The 16,446-nt window shown below is 56.3% G+C and overlaps 1 protein-coding gene across 2 annotated transcripts in view; it reads left to right on the forward strand.

Moving 5' to 3' along the window:
- The window catches only part of BMP1 (bone morphogenetic protein 1), a 45,684-nt gene that overhangs the window by 23,635 nt on the left and 5,603 nt on the right, over window positions 1–16,446 (forward strand). Inside the window, exons 9-17 of one of the 2 annotated variants that reach the window (XM_043452880.1) lie at window positions 2,963–3,065; window positions 4,780–4,896; window positions 5,134–5,279; window positions 5,387–5,582; window positions 7,232–7,357; window positions 8,173–8,333; window positions 8,954–9,134; window positions 13,039–13,164; window positions 16,139–16,266. In XM_043452880.1, coding sequence (XP_043308815.1) covers window positions 2,963–3,065; window positions 4,780–4,896; window positions 5,134–5,279; window positions 5,387–5,582; window positions 7,232–7,357; window positions 8,173–8,333; window positions 8,954–9,134; window positions 13,039–13,164; window positions 16,139–16,266 — 1,284 coding nt within the window. Of the gene's footprint in view, window positions 1–2,962; window positions 3,066–4,779; window positions 4,897–5,133; window positions 5,280–5,386; window positions 5,583–7,231; window positions 7,358–8,172; window positions 8,334–8,953; window positions 9,135–12,360; window positions 12,721–13,038; window positions 13,165–16,138; window positions 16,267–16,446 lie in introns of those variants that run through there. The other variant, XM_043452881.1, reaches the window with a different exon arrangement.

The following is a 16,446-nucleotide window of genomic DNA, read 5'->3' on the forward strand; positions in this document are numbered from 1 at the left end:
AATAGAGTGTGCTTTTGAAGGGCTCCCTGGTAGCATAGTGGTTAGGGTTCCAGGCTTTCACTGCCATGGCCCAGGTTCAGTTTCTGGTCAGAGAACTGAGATCCTACAGGCTGTATGCGTGAACTCAATCGTGCCTGACTCTTCGTGACCCCATGGACTACAGCCCACCAGGCTCCTCTGTCCGTGGAATTTTCCAAGCAAGAATGTTGGAGTGGATTGCCATGCCCTCCTCCAGTGGATCTTCCCAACCCAGGGATTGAACCTGTGTCTCTTATATCCTCTGCACTGGCAGGCAGGTTCTTTACCACTAGCACCACCTGGGAAGCCTGTGCAGTGTGTCCAAAAAAAAAAAAAAAGAGTAATATAGTGTGCTTTTCAAAACATGATCTCACTTGATTACATCAAAGCAGCAAAATTAATGAAAGCCTCCCCAACACAAACATATTTAAACTCATGTATGAATCAAAAGAAAAGATGAAAGGTGGACCATGGATTCCAAGCTAGGTCAGGATGACATGTGAATAAATGGGGGTGAAAGGCAGTGAAAATATGATGGACTCAGTAGATTGAAGGTTGTAGTGAATTAGAAGGATTGGGCTCTATACACAGAGGAAGGGAGTGAGGAGAGATTGGGCCACATGGACGGAGAATGGGGTTTGAGATTGTGGATGTTAACAAGATTCAGGGCATGATGTGTTGGCTGGGAAGGGGCAGAGAGAGGGTGGGAAAGGAGAGCAGGGAATGCAGAGGTCAGGAAATGGCAAGGATCATGCAAGTGGATGGTGAAAGCATGAGGACTTCTCACGGGGTTGGTGCTAAAGCCAGGAGCTCCTCCTTGACCAGTGGTAGCACTGACCTTGGCTGCAGACAGCAGCTACCAGCCTCTGCTGTGGGATCCTTTTCACTCCAGCCTCCACTCTGTGCGTTAGTCACTCAGTCATGTCTGACTCTTTGCAACCCCATGGACTGTAGCCGCCAGGCTCCTCTGTCCATGGAATTTCCCAGGCAAGAATACTGGAGTGGGTTGCCATTCCCTTCTCCAGGGGATCTTCCTGACCTTCCTGACCCAGGGATCGAAACTGGGTCTCCTGCATTGCAGGCAGATTCTTTATCATCTCAGCCATCCTGGAAGCTGTGGGATCTTTTTCATTTCAGCCTCCACTCTGTCTGCCTCTAACATTGCAGGGAGCCAGAGGGGAGATGGACTCCCTTGTCCCTTTCTCCTCCAGCAGGGAACCTGGTTCGCACCTGACAGGTGGGCCCCTCGGAGCTTCGCATGCTCACTGCACTCGCCTTGCAGATGGGCAGGGGTCATTCTCTTTGGGTCCCTGCTTGTTGGACTCAGAAAGTACAGCAAGCTTCAGGGCTCTCTCCAGAAACCACTAAGCAAGAAAGTGTGCTCCTTTACCTGTTCATGAGCACACCTACTGGGGAGACTCGGTACTTACCAAGGTGTTAGAGGTCCCTCCAGTGTTAGGTGAACATTTGATGAGTTCAAAGGCTGAAATGAGTTTATGTGCAGAAGGTGCTTAGGGCAGTGCCTGTACCCATGAAGGGCTGTGTCAGGGTGAGATGTCTTTCCTCATGTTTCATGCTAAATAACTGAGGTTCAGAGAGGTCAAGTGATTTACCCAAGGACTCACAGCAGGAAAGGCAGAGATGAGATTCAAACCCAGGCTCAAATGACTGGGGCCTGAGATTTTCACTCAGTGACCTTTTTAACATTTTACTTTCTCTCTCTCTCTTTTTTTTAATGATTTATTTGGCTGCCTGAGGTCTCAGTTCCAGCAGGTGGGATCTTTCACTGTAGCACACAGACTCTCTAGTTGTGGCCTGCGGGCTCAATACTTGTAGCAGAGGGGCTCAGTTCCTCTGAGGCATGTGGGGTCTTAGTTCCCCTGCCAGGGATCAAACCTGCGCCCCCTTCATTGCAGGGAGGATTTTTAACCACTGGACCCCAGGGAAGTCCCTCATTAGGTGATCTTGTCATGCATGTCTTATTCTTCTAAGTCCTAATTTCCTTGATAGAGATGTGTCTGTGTGTGTGTGTGTGTGTAGATACTCAATTATACTGTATAGTTGAGTATCTTAAACCCATTCACGGGAGGCATACAGACCTGATGCTCTCCTCAGCGGTCAGCATGAGCCCTGCTCAGGACCAGCATTTAATAAACATGTGATGATAGGTGACCTCTGCTCGTCCTCTCTGGACCCTGCATTCCCATTCAGATCCCCCAGTACCCAAATGCTGTCCTGGGCCCTTCCTATCACCAAGGAGACCTCTTCCCTCTAAAGATGTTGTAATTTATATTATTTAAGTTGACCACAAGAAGAGCTGGGTTTGTGTAACCCTAAGCAACGGCTCCTTAACTAAGGAGATCAGTAGAATGAGACCCTGGGTTTCAAACATATATTCAGCGAGATTCGTGCATTTTAAGTGAGGCCTGGCCTGGGATGTCTGGGAAGAATGCTGACTAGAACTGGCAGATGGCTGGGGAGGAGGGACATTTCTGTGCCAGGAGCTCCTTTTTGGAACTCTTAACTATTTTTTTTAAATTTATTTTTGGCTTCGCTGGGGTCTTTGTTGCTGAGCACTGGCTTTCTCTCGTCGTGGCAAGCGGGGGCTATGCTGTGGCGGTGCCCAGGCTTCTCGTTGCGGAGCACAGGCTTCAGGGTGTGAAGGCTTCAGTGGCTGCGGCGTGCAGACTCAGTAATTGTGATGCAGGAGCTTTTGTTGCTCTGTGGTGTGTGGGGTCTTCCCGGACCAGGGATTGAACCCATGTCCCCTGCATTGGCAGGCAGATTCTTTAATCACTGGACCATCAGGGAAGTTCTAGAACTTTTAACTATTTATAACCCATGGCAGATGGCCGTATAAGGCAGGCAGCGGTCATGGGACTGACGGGTGAGGCCAGCGAAGCATGGGCAGCAGCATAACCTTCTTCCTCCCCCGTTTTCCCAGATCATTCTGAACTTCACGTCCATGGACCTGTACCGTAGCCGCCTCTGCTGGTACGACTACGTGGAGGTCCGAGACGGCTTCTGGAGGAAGGCGCCCCTCCGAGGTATGGGCCCCAGCCTCGCTTTGCCCCCTCCACAGCCGAACCCTTGGTATAATTACTCACATCACAGCCTGCATCCGCCCCGACGCCAACACCTGGCCGAGGGCAGCACCACGGCATGGAAGCCAGGAGTCCTGGTGCAGTCAGTGCTGCCAGCTCCATTGCAAAGTGTGTGACTTTAGGCAAGTCCCTTCCCTAGTCTGGACCTCGTGGAGACCTTGGCATGGGCTTCTGGGCTTCTCATAGATGATGGCTTATCAGTGTACATGGTGGGGAGTCATACCAGGCAACAAAGGGAGATGGACAGGCCCATCTTCTCCGCTCCAGGCTCTCTTGCTCATCTGGGCAATGTCAGAGGCTCTGTTTCTTGTTTGTGAGATGTGGCCTGAGGGTGCCCACGATGCAGCCTGGTGCATCACAGAGGCCGGCATTCCTGGCACAATGGCCCAAACTTGTTTGCACAGAATGCTTTGTCTTGGGGTGGGGCGGTGGGGGTTGGGGAGTGGGTAAGTGGGGGATGGGTGGGTCAGAACCACAGGACAGAAGATGCTGTAATGGACATAGAGCCTGAGGGGCTACCTGAATTTTCCTTCTCCCATCTGGACCTGATCCTAAGTGGCTCAGGCCTGCTCATTAGCCTTAGAACTTCTGCCCCATAGCTTGTGCCTGAAGCAGGCTGACAAGTCCTCACTAACCATCTCCTTCTCCCCCTCCAGTTTGTTTCTGATGTTGGCCTATTTCTTATTAGTCACCCAAAGCAGCTGTCTTTATGATACTTCCTGCTACGAAAGTGTGAATGTTTCCAAGATTGCAATTTCTTTTTCACAACTTGCATTCCTAGGGCAGCACCCTCCGTCCCCTGCCAAAAGTTGGGAAAACACCCGTCTTACTAAGAACACACAAATCATCCCAAGTTGATTCTTAACTACAAAGGATTTCACAGATGGCCAACCTCACCCGCTTACGTGGATTCTTATCAGATTTTATGTCAAAGAAGGCATTTTCTGCCCCAGTCCCTGGATTCGGGGGTTTATCTGGGTTCCTATGGTACCCCCTACATTTGAGCAAATGACAACATTTTGTCATAGCCAAAGAAAGCTATGTTTGCTTTTGGTTATTGCTTGTTAGCATGGATAGCAAGTAAGAAAAGATAGGTAACGATGATAATGCTGTTTTTAAAAAATGTCAATAAAGCACGGCTATCCTTGGCTATGGGCTTCCCTGGTGACTCAGCAGTAAAGAATCCGCCTATAGTGCTGGAGATGTGGGTTCAATCCCTGGGTTGGGAAGATCCCCTGGAGATGGGAATGGCACCCCACTCTAGTATTCTTGCCTAGAGAATCCCATGGACAGAGGAGCCTGGTGGGCTATAGTCCGTGGGATCGCAAAGAGTCGGACATGACTTAGTGACTAAACAACAACACCATTGGTTATGGTGAGGAATCCTCTTTCCTCCTAGACACAGACTCCTTCCTATCCTTTCCCTCAAGTGCATGAAATCTAGAGTGGCCTCTGGCTCTTCAGGGCCATACTGGACCTTGGATCAGATGCAGGCCAACTGGAGTGTGTGCGGTCTTGGGAATGTGCATCAAGGGCAGACCAGGGTCCAGCACCCCCCGCAGAGATGGGCCGGGCTCCCTGGAGTTGCAGCCCTGGGGCGAGAAGGGAGGAGGCCTCGCTCGAGTCTCACTGCCCTCTGTCCATCCCATCTGTGCAGGCCGCTTCTGCGGGGGCAAACTCCCCGAGCCCATCGTCTCCACCGACAGCCGCCTCTGGGTTGAATTCCGCAGCAGTAGCAACTGGGTCGGGAAGGGCTTCTTCGCGGTCTATGAAGGTACCAAGGCAAGGGGAGAGGTGGGGTCCCTGGACACCCTAGAGCCACTTCCTCCTGGCACCCCAGGGGTGAGGCCAAGGCCCCTCAAGGAAGGAAGCAGAGATCCCAGTGGGATTGGCTGGGGCCTGGGACCCTGGGAGGCTGGGGGATGTGGGTGGGACTGGAAAACGGAAAGAGGAGCTCAGAGCATTCTGACCAACACTCCACTCTTCCCCACCTTGTCCCCTGTCCCCAAAGCCATCTGCGGGGGAGATGTGAAAAAGGACAATGGCCACATCCAATCGCCCAACTACCCAGATGACTACCGGCCTAGCAAAGTCTGCGTCTGGCGGATCCAGGTGTCCGAGGGCTTCCACGTGGGCCTCACCTTCCAGTCCTTTGAGGTGGGTCAGGGACCCCGCAGGATGGGGCCCACCTTCTGAGGGCTTCCAGGGCTTGGGCCTGGGCCACCAGGGCTCCTCTTGCGGATGAGCCCCCCCTCCTCCCCCAGATCGAGCGCCACGACAGCTGTGCCTATGACTACCTGGAGGTGCGGGACGGGCACAGCGAGAGCAGCACCCTCATCGGGCGCTACTGTGGCTACGAGAAGCCCGACGACATCAAGAGCACGTCCAGCCGCCTCTGGCTCAAGTTCGTCTCCGACGGGTCCATTAACAAGGCTGGCTTTGCTGTCAACTTTTTCAAAGGTGCCTCCTTCCCCGCCGCCCCTCCAGGCCCACCCCTGTGGCCACCCCATCCTCTTTGGTCCTTCTTTTTCTTAATTTTATTTGCTTGTGGTAAGAACACTTAGCGTGAGAGCTACACTCGGAACACAACTGAGTGTACAATTCAGCACAGGTATGGTGCTGTGCGCTCTGTCGGCTTGACCGAAACTTTTTTAAAAAATGATTTTAAATTTATTTTTTTGGCTGCCCTGCATGGCATGGCAGATCTTAAGTTCCCCATGCAGGGATTGAACCCAACCCATGCCCCCTCCAGTGGAAACTCGGAGTCTTAACCACTGGATAAGTGTTATCACTCGGTCATGTCTGACTCTGTGACCCCATGGGCTGTAGCCCGCCAGGCTCCTCTGTCCATGGGATTCTCCAGGCAAGAATACTGGAGTGGGTTGCCATGCCCTTCCCCAGGGGATCTTCCCAACCCAGGGATGGAACCCCAATCTTCTGCACTGCAGGTGGATTCTTTACCACTGAGCCACTGGACCAACAGGGAAGTCCCTTGACTGAAACTTTATGCCCTCTGAGTTGTGACTCCCCACCCCCCAGCCCCTGGCACCCACCGTTCCACTGTTTAATTTTATGAATGTGACTGTTTTTGATACCTTATGTGAATGGACTCATGCACATTTCACTTTCTGTGACTGGCTTATTTTACTGTAACATAATGTCCCAATGGTCCACCTGTGTTGTCGCGCAGGGCAGAATTTCCCTCTTTTTTGAGGCTGAATAGTATTCCACTGTGTGTCCAGATCAGATTTCCTAAGCCTGATCCATCAGTGGGTACCTTGGCTATTGTGAATTGTGCTGCTGTGGCCTCATTCCCACCTCATTCATTCACTCAACACACTCCTCGAGATGTGTAGACCCTGGTGCCCTGTCCTTGAAGTTATGTCCTAACCGGGCAGGAAGGGTCCCAGTGAATAAGTACATATAATACCTTGTTGAAGAAACACCACACCTAGGTTAAAGTAGCCGGCTGATACACGGTAGGTGCTCGACTAACAGTTGACGTAATTGAAGAGTTGCTTTAAAGCCCACACGTTTGTGCAGAAGGGATGTTGGTGAGAGGCAGAGGCAGGAAGTGCCATAGGAGCCCAGGGAGGAGGCAAGACAGTGTGGACTTTTTATCACTGTGATTCTGGGCATTGAGGGCATTCTGCCCAAACTTCCTTTCCTTGTCTTAAGCTGGGGACAGCAACAGCCCCTCCATCACAAGCTTCACGTAGGGATTGAAGGAGAGATGCAAGAATAGTACTCAGCCAGGGACGGTGCAGGAGAGACACCAGTGAATGAAGGTGGTCAGAAGGAAGGCTCGGTGGGCACCATCTGTCCCTTCCTTCAGGGCTCTGCCTTGGGGGCTGTCTTCAGCCAGATGCCCTTGGGACCAAGTGGGGTTCTGAGCAGCCGTGGAAGCCCGGGTGGGGCAGGGAAGCCCTTGTCCTTGGAGCTGAGTGGACAAAGGAAGGTCACAACTGACTTCTTCCCCTTGGGATGGGGCTAGGAGTGGTCTCAGCAGCCTGAGGGACCCTGGGCTTGACTCTCAAGCAGAGGGCAGGGGGAAGAGGGCCCCAGGCCCCAGACTGGGAGTCACTGACACCCTTGCTTTCTAACCGCAGAGGTGGACGAGTGCTCTCGGCCCAACCGCGGGGGCTGTGAGCAGCGGTGTCTCAACACCCTGGGTAGCTACAAGTGCAGCTGTGACCCTGGGTACGAGCTGGCCCCCGACAAGCGCCGCTGTGAGGGTGAGTGCCCCCAGACCACCCAGGACCCTGTGCCCTATCCCCTTCCAGGTCTCTTATGCCCCTCGGACAGACCTTTTGCTGGAAAAACTAGGATTCCCTGGCACTGTGGTCACCACTGGTATATGAGGAATGTATATTTCAGTCCCCCAGAACACACTGTGACCAGGTGTGATGTACTTCGGTTTGGTTTTGTTTTCATTCTTGTTCTACTTTTTAAATGCTGATCTTGATTGATTTCATCACCCACCAGAAGGTGGTGATCCACCATTTGGCAATTCTCGGACAGGCACTGAGTTTCAGCCTCTCATTATAAAAATGTTCCCAGGAGGCTAGTGAAACCCTGTCTGGCTAACTGACTCCAGCTCAGCCTGATCTTGCTGCCAGCTTCTCTCCGCTGACCTCCGAGCAGCTCCTTCTCCCTGCCTCCTGGTCCCCACCTCCCAGCGCTCCCTGCTATCCTTCCAGTCCTCCCTGTCTTCCCCGCCCGCTGCCAGTCCCCTCTGCCTCCCAGCCCTTTCTGCCCACTCGCACTGCCTTTATGGAGCCCACCCCCACCCCAAGCAAGTGCCTGGCCTGTTCTCTCGCAGAGAAAATAGAAATGACCACACAACCCCTCAACGCCCTCTACTCTGAAGACACCCCCTCACCCTGCCTCCTTCCCCTCTACCCCAGAGAGACCAGACACAAGCCCCCGCCTTGGGCTGGGGGAATCCACAGACCCTTCCTCCCTCCTTCACGCACCCCAGCCCGTGTTCATGCCCTTTCTCTAGAGCCGAGACTCCGGGGGGGTGACACTGCCTTCCTTGTGCCCCCAGCTGCCTGTGGTGGATTCCTCACCAAGCTCAATGGCTCCATCACCAGCCCGGGCTGGCCCAAGGAGTACCCCCCTAACAAAAACTGCATCTGGCAGCTGGTGGCGCCCACCCAGTACCGCATTTCCCTGCAGTTCGACTTCTTTGAGACCGAGGGCAATGACGTAAGTGCCCACCCCAGGGGCTGAGGAGGCTCAGAGAGGTCCGAGGTGTGGGAGCTCGGCTCAGTGCCTGCTTCCTATCCTCTGAAAGAAACACTTCAGGAATGTAGAGGTGGAGAGCTCCTCAGGGAAGCACTGGGGCTCGGGGAGGAGGGCCCTGAAGGCCAGGGAGCCTGTGGCAGGTGGGAGTGAAGGATATGGAGTCCGGACGCCTTTGGAGAGAGGCAGGGCTGGGGGGTTTGTGTGGGGAGCACAGGAGGAACTGACGGGGCGGGGGTGGCACCATTTTTTAATTATTAGATGTGGCGAAAGAGATGTGGGCTTCCCAGGGGGCACTAGTGGTAAAGAACTCGCCTACCCATGCAAGAGATGTGGGTTTGATCCTTGAGTTGGGAAGATCCCCTGGAGGAGGGTATGGCAACCCACTCCAGTATTCTTGCCTGGGAAATCCCATGGACAGAGGAACCTGGCGGGCTACAGTCTGTGGGGCTGCAAAGAGTCAGACATGACCAAGCACACACACAGTAAAGGCGAGAGGACCCGCAGAACGAGGAGCCTCCCTGGGGATGGTGGTCAGGGGTGGCTTCCTGGAGGAGGTGGCCTGGAGCTGCGCTGCCCCACAGGTGTGCAAGTACGACTTTGTGGAGGTGCGCAGCGGGCTCACGGCCGACTCCAAGCTGCACGGCAAGTTCTGTGGCTCCGAGAAGCCCGAGGTCATCACCTCCCAGTACAACAACATGCGTGTGGAGTTCAAGTCCGACAACACGGTCTCCAAAAAGGGCTTCAAGGCCCACTTCTTCTCAGGTAACCCTGGACTGCCCCGCCTCGGGCCCCACCTCCCCTTCTTACTGCCGCTGCACCCCCGCACTCCCCAGCCCCTCCGGTGCCGGGCGGCACGGTCTGTCCCCTGCTCCCCCCACTGGCCCTCCACCACCAGGCCAGCCCCTTCCTGCCTGAACGCCTCTGTTCCTGAGCCCTCAGGGCGGTGTGGGAACTGCCCTGAGGCCGGGCAGTACTTAGACCTGCAGAAGGGAAGGGAGAGCGCACTCCAGGGCTTAGGAGCCCCAAGCGAGGGCCAGCCCTGGGAACAGGGAGCGCAGTGAGGTGGACACTGCCCCAGGCAGAGGAGGACGGTGTTTGTGTTGGACTGTGGGGCAGATTATCTGGCAGTGGTTGGATCTTTAATCAGACCCTGCATGTGCCACGTGGGGTCATGCCGGGGGCTTCACAAGAGATGAGGAGCCCCTCCCATCAACCCCAAAGCCTCCCCACTTCCCCAAGGCCCATGGTGGGGGGACTCAGATCCAGTCAGTGCTTGTCTGTTGAGAGCTGCCGCATGTAAGGCTAGGGGTCCGTCCCTTTGATGGCCCCATCTCCAGGCAGACTCAATGGTAGTCAGAGCACCTGCCCAGCCTCTCCGAGCTGGGGCCTCCAGGGGTCCCCAGACACCTCTCCCCTGCTTTAGTAACCCCCCGTCCTTCACCCGGGGCTAGGCTGGGAGGAGGCTGGTAGTCTTCTAGAGGCAGTAGGACCTGGGGCACCGACAGCGTTTAGGGTGGGAGTGGGGGTTGGGGGGTGTGGACTGGCTGGAGTGGCCCAGGGGTCCTTAGCACACCTAGTGGGCCGGGCATGGTGGCAGAAAGGCCAGAAGCCCCCGGCCGGGTCCCTGCTGCCTGCCTTCTCCCCTCCTCTGATCCTTGAGCCCCCTGTGGCTGCCCTGCACCCCCGCCTGCCCCACTGGATGCCATGCACCGCCCCTGTGCACTGGTTCCCCGCTTGGCACTGCCAGCCACCCTGCTCTGCATACAGTGCCCCCCGCCCTGGCCCCACTGCTGGCTGAGACCACCCCGCAATGCAAATCCCTCTCTTCCCTGGGGGCACCCCCAGAATTCCTCAAGGTGCTCACCAGAGGGCCGAGGGGACGTGAGATCTGTACTCAGGGGTGGGCTCGGCGCCAGAGAAACCATTACCTGCTTACTCTTGTCTCTTCTGCTCTTCTGTTGCTCTGGTCTTGGGGGGCGGTGGGGGGGAACCAGTACCGCATCTGCCAGACCTAGAGCCCAGGGCTCTCCACCCATGGTTGCTGCCCGGCCCTGGCACACCATTGTGCGCACCCCACCCTCAGCCCTGCATAGATGCACGCACGCACACACACACACACACACATGCACACACACACGCGCACACACACATGCAGTGCCCCTTTGCACAAGAAACCTGCAGAGGACCCTCGCCACTGGGCGTCAAGGTTCAGCGCTCAGGGCCCCCTGGGGCACCTGACTCTGGCCCCCCAGGAGAGGGGCTGTTTGGACTTTGGGACACCCAGCAAGGAGACCATAAGGCAAGAAGAAGAGAGAGCCTGAAGACCTTCAGTGTGACCCCAGCCACCTGCCGGGGCATTGGGCACTGGAGGGTGAGTGCCATCTCCTTGTCCCGGCCTGTGTCCACCCCCGCTCCTGCCCTTCTTGCAGCCTGCATTCTTGGCTCCCAGGAGAGGCCCCCCCCACCATCATGCCAGCCCCACTCCAGGCACTGGAGAGGCCCTCCTCAGGGTCACGGCTCTCACTGCCGCACTTAGCCACACTCTCCCGCTCAGTTCTTCACTGGGCAAGTATTTCTTTGACCCCTACAATGTGCCAGGCATCATACTTGGTATTTAGGGGAAATATGAGTAAGGTTTGAGGGTCAATTTCAGGAACATCTTTGCTCACTCCTTGGAGCTTCAACCCCTGAAGCTCCCAGCATAGGGTCACCAGCGTGTTCCTCAGTGAACCCCCAGGATGGGTTGTAGGGTGCTCACCACCCCCACATTTTCACAGGGCTTGTGCAAAGGCAGCTTCCACAGCACCCTCGCTCAGGGTCCCCTATGGTTCTCTAACTTAGATGTGGGGAAGGACTTGGCGATTCCACCTCTTGACCTTGGGTTTTTATGGGTCCTTCTTGCCCTGAGAGGGGGTTGGATAAGCAGGGCCACCTGTGAGTCCATGCTCCAGCCCTCAGGCCCTTCTCCCACGGAGACCAAGGACAGGGCTCCTGTTGTCACAGACCCCGCCTGGCCACATGAGTGCCAGCAGGCATCTTTCTAGCTTGGGGTTCATCTTGGAATTCTTGTGTTCATCTCACAACCCCCTCCCCTGAACGCTGGCCTCCGTGCCAGGCACCCAGTGCCCAGAATGACCGCGGAGAGACTGGAGAACATGTGTGTGCGATGCACGGCGTGCCTGTGACCACGTGTCCCTCTGTGTATCGGTTTCTGTGTCCATGGGAGCACGCGTGTGCAGACCCACCCAAGCCGGAGCTGCTAAATGCATAAGCCCTCTGCAGGTCGCTGATCAGCCCGGGGTCTCTGCATTCGAGTGTGTCTCTGTTTGTCCCCACGTGCAGGGCCCTGAGGGCAGCTGTGCCCCCTGTGTTTGCACGTGTGTGGGCTTCCTCACATGTGAGGAGTGAGCCACCAGCGTCTGTCTGCGTGTGCACACGTGCACGGGTGGCTGATGGCCGATGGCGTGTGCATGCGGTATCTGTGTGAGAGGGGCTGGTGTGTAACCTGTGCACACGTGTGTGTGTGTGTCCCTGTGGGTGGGCGTCGGGAGGACAGTGCAGCGTGAGGGGTCCTGTGTCTGCTGCTGTGTTGATGTGAGTGTGCGTCTGTCTGTCTGTATCACACTCTGTAGCTACAGCACCAGGAGGACAGAACCAAGCTCTGGATGAGGCCCCTTCCCGTGGACCGCTCCCCTCTGCCCGACTTTAGTCTCCTTCCGCAGCGTGCGGCCTCTTCCGCACGCCCGGGCCCTGTCCCTGCCGCAGGCTTCGTCCCGCCCGTCCCCTGTCGCTGTGCCCCCCGCGCCCCGCTGCCCCTCCGTGACCTGGCTGCGCCGGACATGGCCGTCCTGCATGCGTGACCCGCTGGCCCCCGCCCCGCCCTGCCCGTGGACCCCCCGGAGCCAGGCCTGGTTTTCAACTACTCTCCCTCCCTGGCCCCCGCCCTCCACCCCCCTGGTCCCTTTTCTCCTTCTCTCTCTCGTTTCAGAAAAGAGGCCAGCTCTGCAGCCCCCCCGGGGACGCCCCCACCAGCTCAAATTCCGAGTGCAGAAAAGAAACCGGACCCCCCAGTGAGGCCGGCCCGGCCTCCCGGACTCTTTGTTACTCAGGAACCTCACCTTGGACGGAATGGGCTGGGGGCTTTGCGGCCGCCCACCCCCACCTCCGCTCGGCCTTGCCGGCCCACCTCCCTCTGGCCGACAGAACTGGTGCTCTCCTCGCCCCCACCCCCCGCACATGGACAGGGGCCCCTCCTCGCCCCCCGCCCCCTCCCATTTTGATGGTGTCTGTGACATTTCCTGTTGTGAAGTAAAAGAGGGACCCCTGCGTCCTGCTCCTTTCTCTTGCAGTCTGCTTGTCCGTGTGTCTGTTTTTCCACTTGTCCGTCTGTCCAGTAAGCAGGTAATGGTAGAGGGTGCCCATGCCGGTCAGCTCCAGACCCCAACCCTCCCTCCGTCCATTTCAACTTTCTCTCCGCACAGCTGGGCTCCCTCAGCTGGCTCTGCATGAGGCAGTGCCCCGGACCCCCACCATCGCCTTGACCTCCGCTCCCTGCCCTGCCTCCCCCAGGGTGGGGAGGACGCCCGGCCAGGCCCCCCACTTCCCTTGGGGTGCCACTGCCCTTGGCCCATGCACAGACCGGCCCTCCCTTCTTGCTCCCCTGCAGACAAGGACGAGTGCTCCAAGGACAACGGCGGCTGCCAGCAGGACTGCGTCAACACCTTCGGCAGCTACGAGTGCCAGTGTCGCAGCGGCTTCGTCCTCCACGACAACAAGCATGACTGCAAGGAAGGTAAGTGGCCGAGCGCCCAAGGCCAACTGGCAGCCTGAGAACCGAGACTGCGCAGAGGGCTCAGAGGTGCCATCCCCCTCGGCCTCTGTCTGGACTCAAGAAGCTGAGTGGCCTCTGAGGTCACCTCGTTTCGCCTTCCACGCTCCTCCACCAGCAACATCCAAGCCACACACACTTTTGGAGGGGAGCGGCTTGTGGCTCCCCCCAGGCCCTGTTGTCAAGCTGACCTGGTAACTAGCGCTCCTTCAAATCCACGTTCAGGTGTGTTTCTGTTCCAGCCTCCCTCTGTCAGGGAGGTGAGCTGGGACAGTGGTGAAGAGCTGGGCTCTGGAGCCAGGCTGCCTGGCCCAGCCCCACCTCTTAGCCAGCTGTGGGCCCTGAGCCGCTGACTCCCTCCCTCCACACCTGGATTTGCTCGTGGGTGCTGCCTGGTTGGGCGGCGACGCTGTGATGTGTTCCGAGAAGTGCCCGACTCGCAGCAAACACAATCACGTGTCACCATTGTCGGTCACATACTCTGACCCCCAGGGACACCTGGGACAGGGCTGCTGCCTCCCCGACATTGAGGCTCTTTAGAACCTCAAAAACAGTTCTCGTGTCCTCTCCCATATCACGTGATACCTCCTCTTTGTACACAATACAACCCTGGCCTGCTCCCTGTGGTCAATACCACTGTGGCCCATGCCAGCTGGCGAGGCACTGTCCCCGGCTATACACCGCAGACTCGCCTTTGACCTTGAGTGTCTGTATGCCCTTGGGCCAGTCCCTTCACCCCTCTGAGTTCAACTGTCTCACCCAGGAGATGGCCCCAAGCTTTCGACCCCTTGCTTTGAGCACTTAGCACAGGGCCTGGCAGATGCCTCTTCTCACCGTCACTGTGTAGACAACCAAGGTGCCAGCAAATAAACTGCCAACTAGAATAAACATAGCTGAAGCACCGAGTGGACACTCCAGGGCTTCTCACCCCATCACCTCAGTATCCCAGATACGGAGTTCCACTGACTCACGGAGCCCCCAAGCTAGGGGGAGGACCTTCTTCTGATGCTGTTTCTGTGCTCTCTATAAAAATGAAGCTTTTGCTAAGGAAGTTTCCGCACCAGCGTCAACAAGAGAGCAGGAGCAGGTGTAAAATTCCCAGGAGGGTGGTCTGTGTGTGGCTCTGAGTCACTTGAGAAGCACACAGGGTCCTTACTCAAGTGATGGGCTAGTAATAAATCAGCATTTCCTGACCCTCTGCAGAGGGTGCAGTGCTGTGCAAAGTTCTGTGGGGGATTAAAGATGGGGACCCCTCTGCTCTCGAGGAGACTGCTGTCTAGCCAGGAAGAGAAGCAGGTGTGGAAATAAATTAGAGGGCGGGGAATACCAGTGAAAGTGGGGAGATAGTGTGGACGAGGAAAGCTGAAGATGAGTAATAGAAGCAGCTCATAGCTCAAATGTGGAGACCAGCGACTCCACATAGCCCCTGAGGGCCCTGCTCCTCTCTGGACCCTGGTGGCCTTGCATTCATCCTGTGAGCCTCTGACGATAGGCACAGCTGTGTGGGCGACACGACACCCACCCCTTTTTCCTTCTCATCCCAGCAGTGCACTGGCTTTTCCTCAGAGGGACCTGTCAGACTGGATGATAACGAATAAAGAGCATCAGCATTTCAGTTGGAGTTTGTGAGGCTGTGCTTTTCCGAGGCAGAAAGCAGATTGCCACTGATCAAGGAGTCATGAGTAGTGAAAATGTGACATGCACGTTTTCTTGAAGAAAAGGGAGATAGGAGGGATGGTAGTCAGAGGGGAGTGTTGTTTTAGGATGGGCAAAGTGTAGGAAGGTTCGTGGGCTGGACGAGCTGGCAGAGAGAGTGAGTGTGGGTAACGTGTGATACAGAGGCCCCCGGATGGTGGGCAGCAGTGAGCTCCAGCTCATGAAGGAAAATCTACTCCTGCCCAGGAGGAAGGGCACCTTCTCTGAGATGAGGCAGGAGGGAAGGTGAGTGGAAAGGTGAGTCTGCAGGTAGGGGTCAGGAAGTTGAAGTCGTTCATATTTGCAGACTCTGCCTTTCCACCCAGGAGGCAAGAGGTGAGGTGGTCTGCTGGGAGGGAGGGCTGGGAGTTGAGGAGAGGGCCAGAGGTTTGGAGCTGTAGCTGAGGAGGTGAGAGATACAGCTGGTGAAGGGTGCGTCCAAAGAATACCAAGCAGTGGGGGCCCAGCCACACTTAGAGACCACAAATGGGGTTTTCCAAGATGATTCAGTTCAAGTATGGCCATTGGTGAGCAATCGGGGTGATGGGCCGTGTGGTCCAACTGATAGAGAAGCAAGGTAAGTAAACCCAGGAGGAAGTATTGGGAGAAACCAGAAGGATCAACACCGTGGAGGTCTCTCTAAAGTTGACAAGGTGTTAGGGGAAATGGGGGACGGGGGGTGCGCTGGCGCTGAGTGCCCTGAAAGAATGAGAGGTGGCCACCAGCACCGAGAATTTGTGGGTGATGGCAGAGCCTTGTGGGGAAGGAAGTGAGAACTCATAGAACTGAGAAGGTCAGGAGAGGCCAGCATGTGGGTGGATCGTCCATGTGTTTGCTGACATCACCTAGGATGGTGGCAGGAGTGGAGTGGAGAGAACTGAGTCAGGAGCCAAAGTGAGCCATATTCTGTGAATATGGAAGCATGGCAGGAGATCAGAGGATGCTAGCTTTGCAGGGGGCAGAAGAGGTGTGGCCAGATGGCCTCAAAGGTCCACGGGGTACCTGGGAGGGCTGCTTCCATAGATGCTGCCAGGCGAGGTCCAGCTTGGAACCAAGCATCCAGATTTCCCCAGGCCGGATGGCTGAATAGAAAACAAGTTGTGTGAGCCTTCAGGTCATTTCTAAGTGGAAGACAAGAGAAGCAAGAAGGGAGGGGAGGAAAGGGCTTCCTTCCTTTCTTCATAGGGGCCATTAGAACCCAGGGGTCCCCACTGATCCCCTTCCCTGCCTCGCCTCCCCACAGCGGGCTGTGACCACAAGGTGACATCTAGCAGCGGCACCATCACCAGCCCCAACTGGCCTGACAAGTACCCAAGCAAGAAGGAGTGTACCTGGGCCATCTCTAGCACCCCTGGGCACCGGGTCAAGCTGGTAAGGTGCCACTCCCAGGCCTGCTCCTCCATGCCATCTACCCATCACCTATTTCCCATCAGCTCCAAAGCCTCACATCACTCAGAGCACCTTAGGCTGGTGACTGGCTGAGCCCATAGGGCAAGCATCCCTATGGGAACTGCTAGTCTGGCCTGGACAGAGGCCCTTTCCCCAGCTTCA

Source organism: Cervus canadensis, chromosome 30 (assembly GCF_019320065.1).
Source record: "Cervus canadensis isolate Bull #8, Minnesota chromosome 30, ASM1932006v1, whole genome shotgun sequence".
NCBI classification, from domain to species: Eukaryota; Metazoa; Chordata; class Mammalia; order Artiodactyla; family Cervidae; genus Cervus; species Cervus canadensis.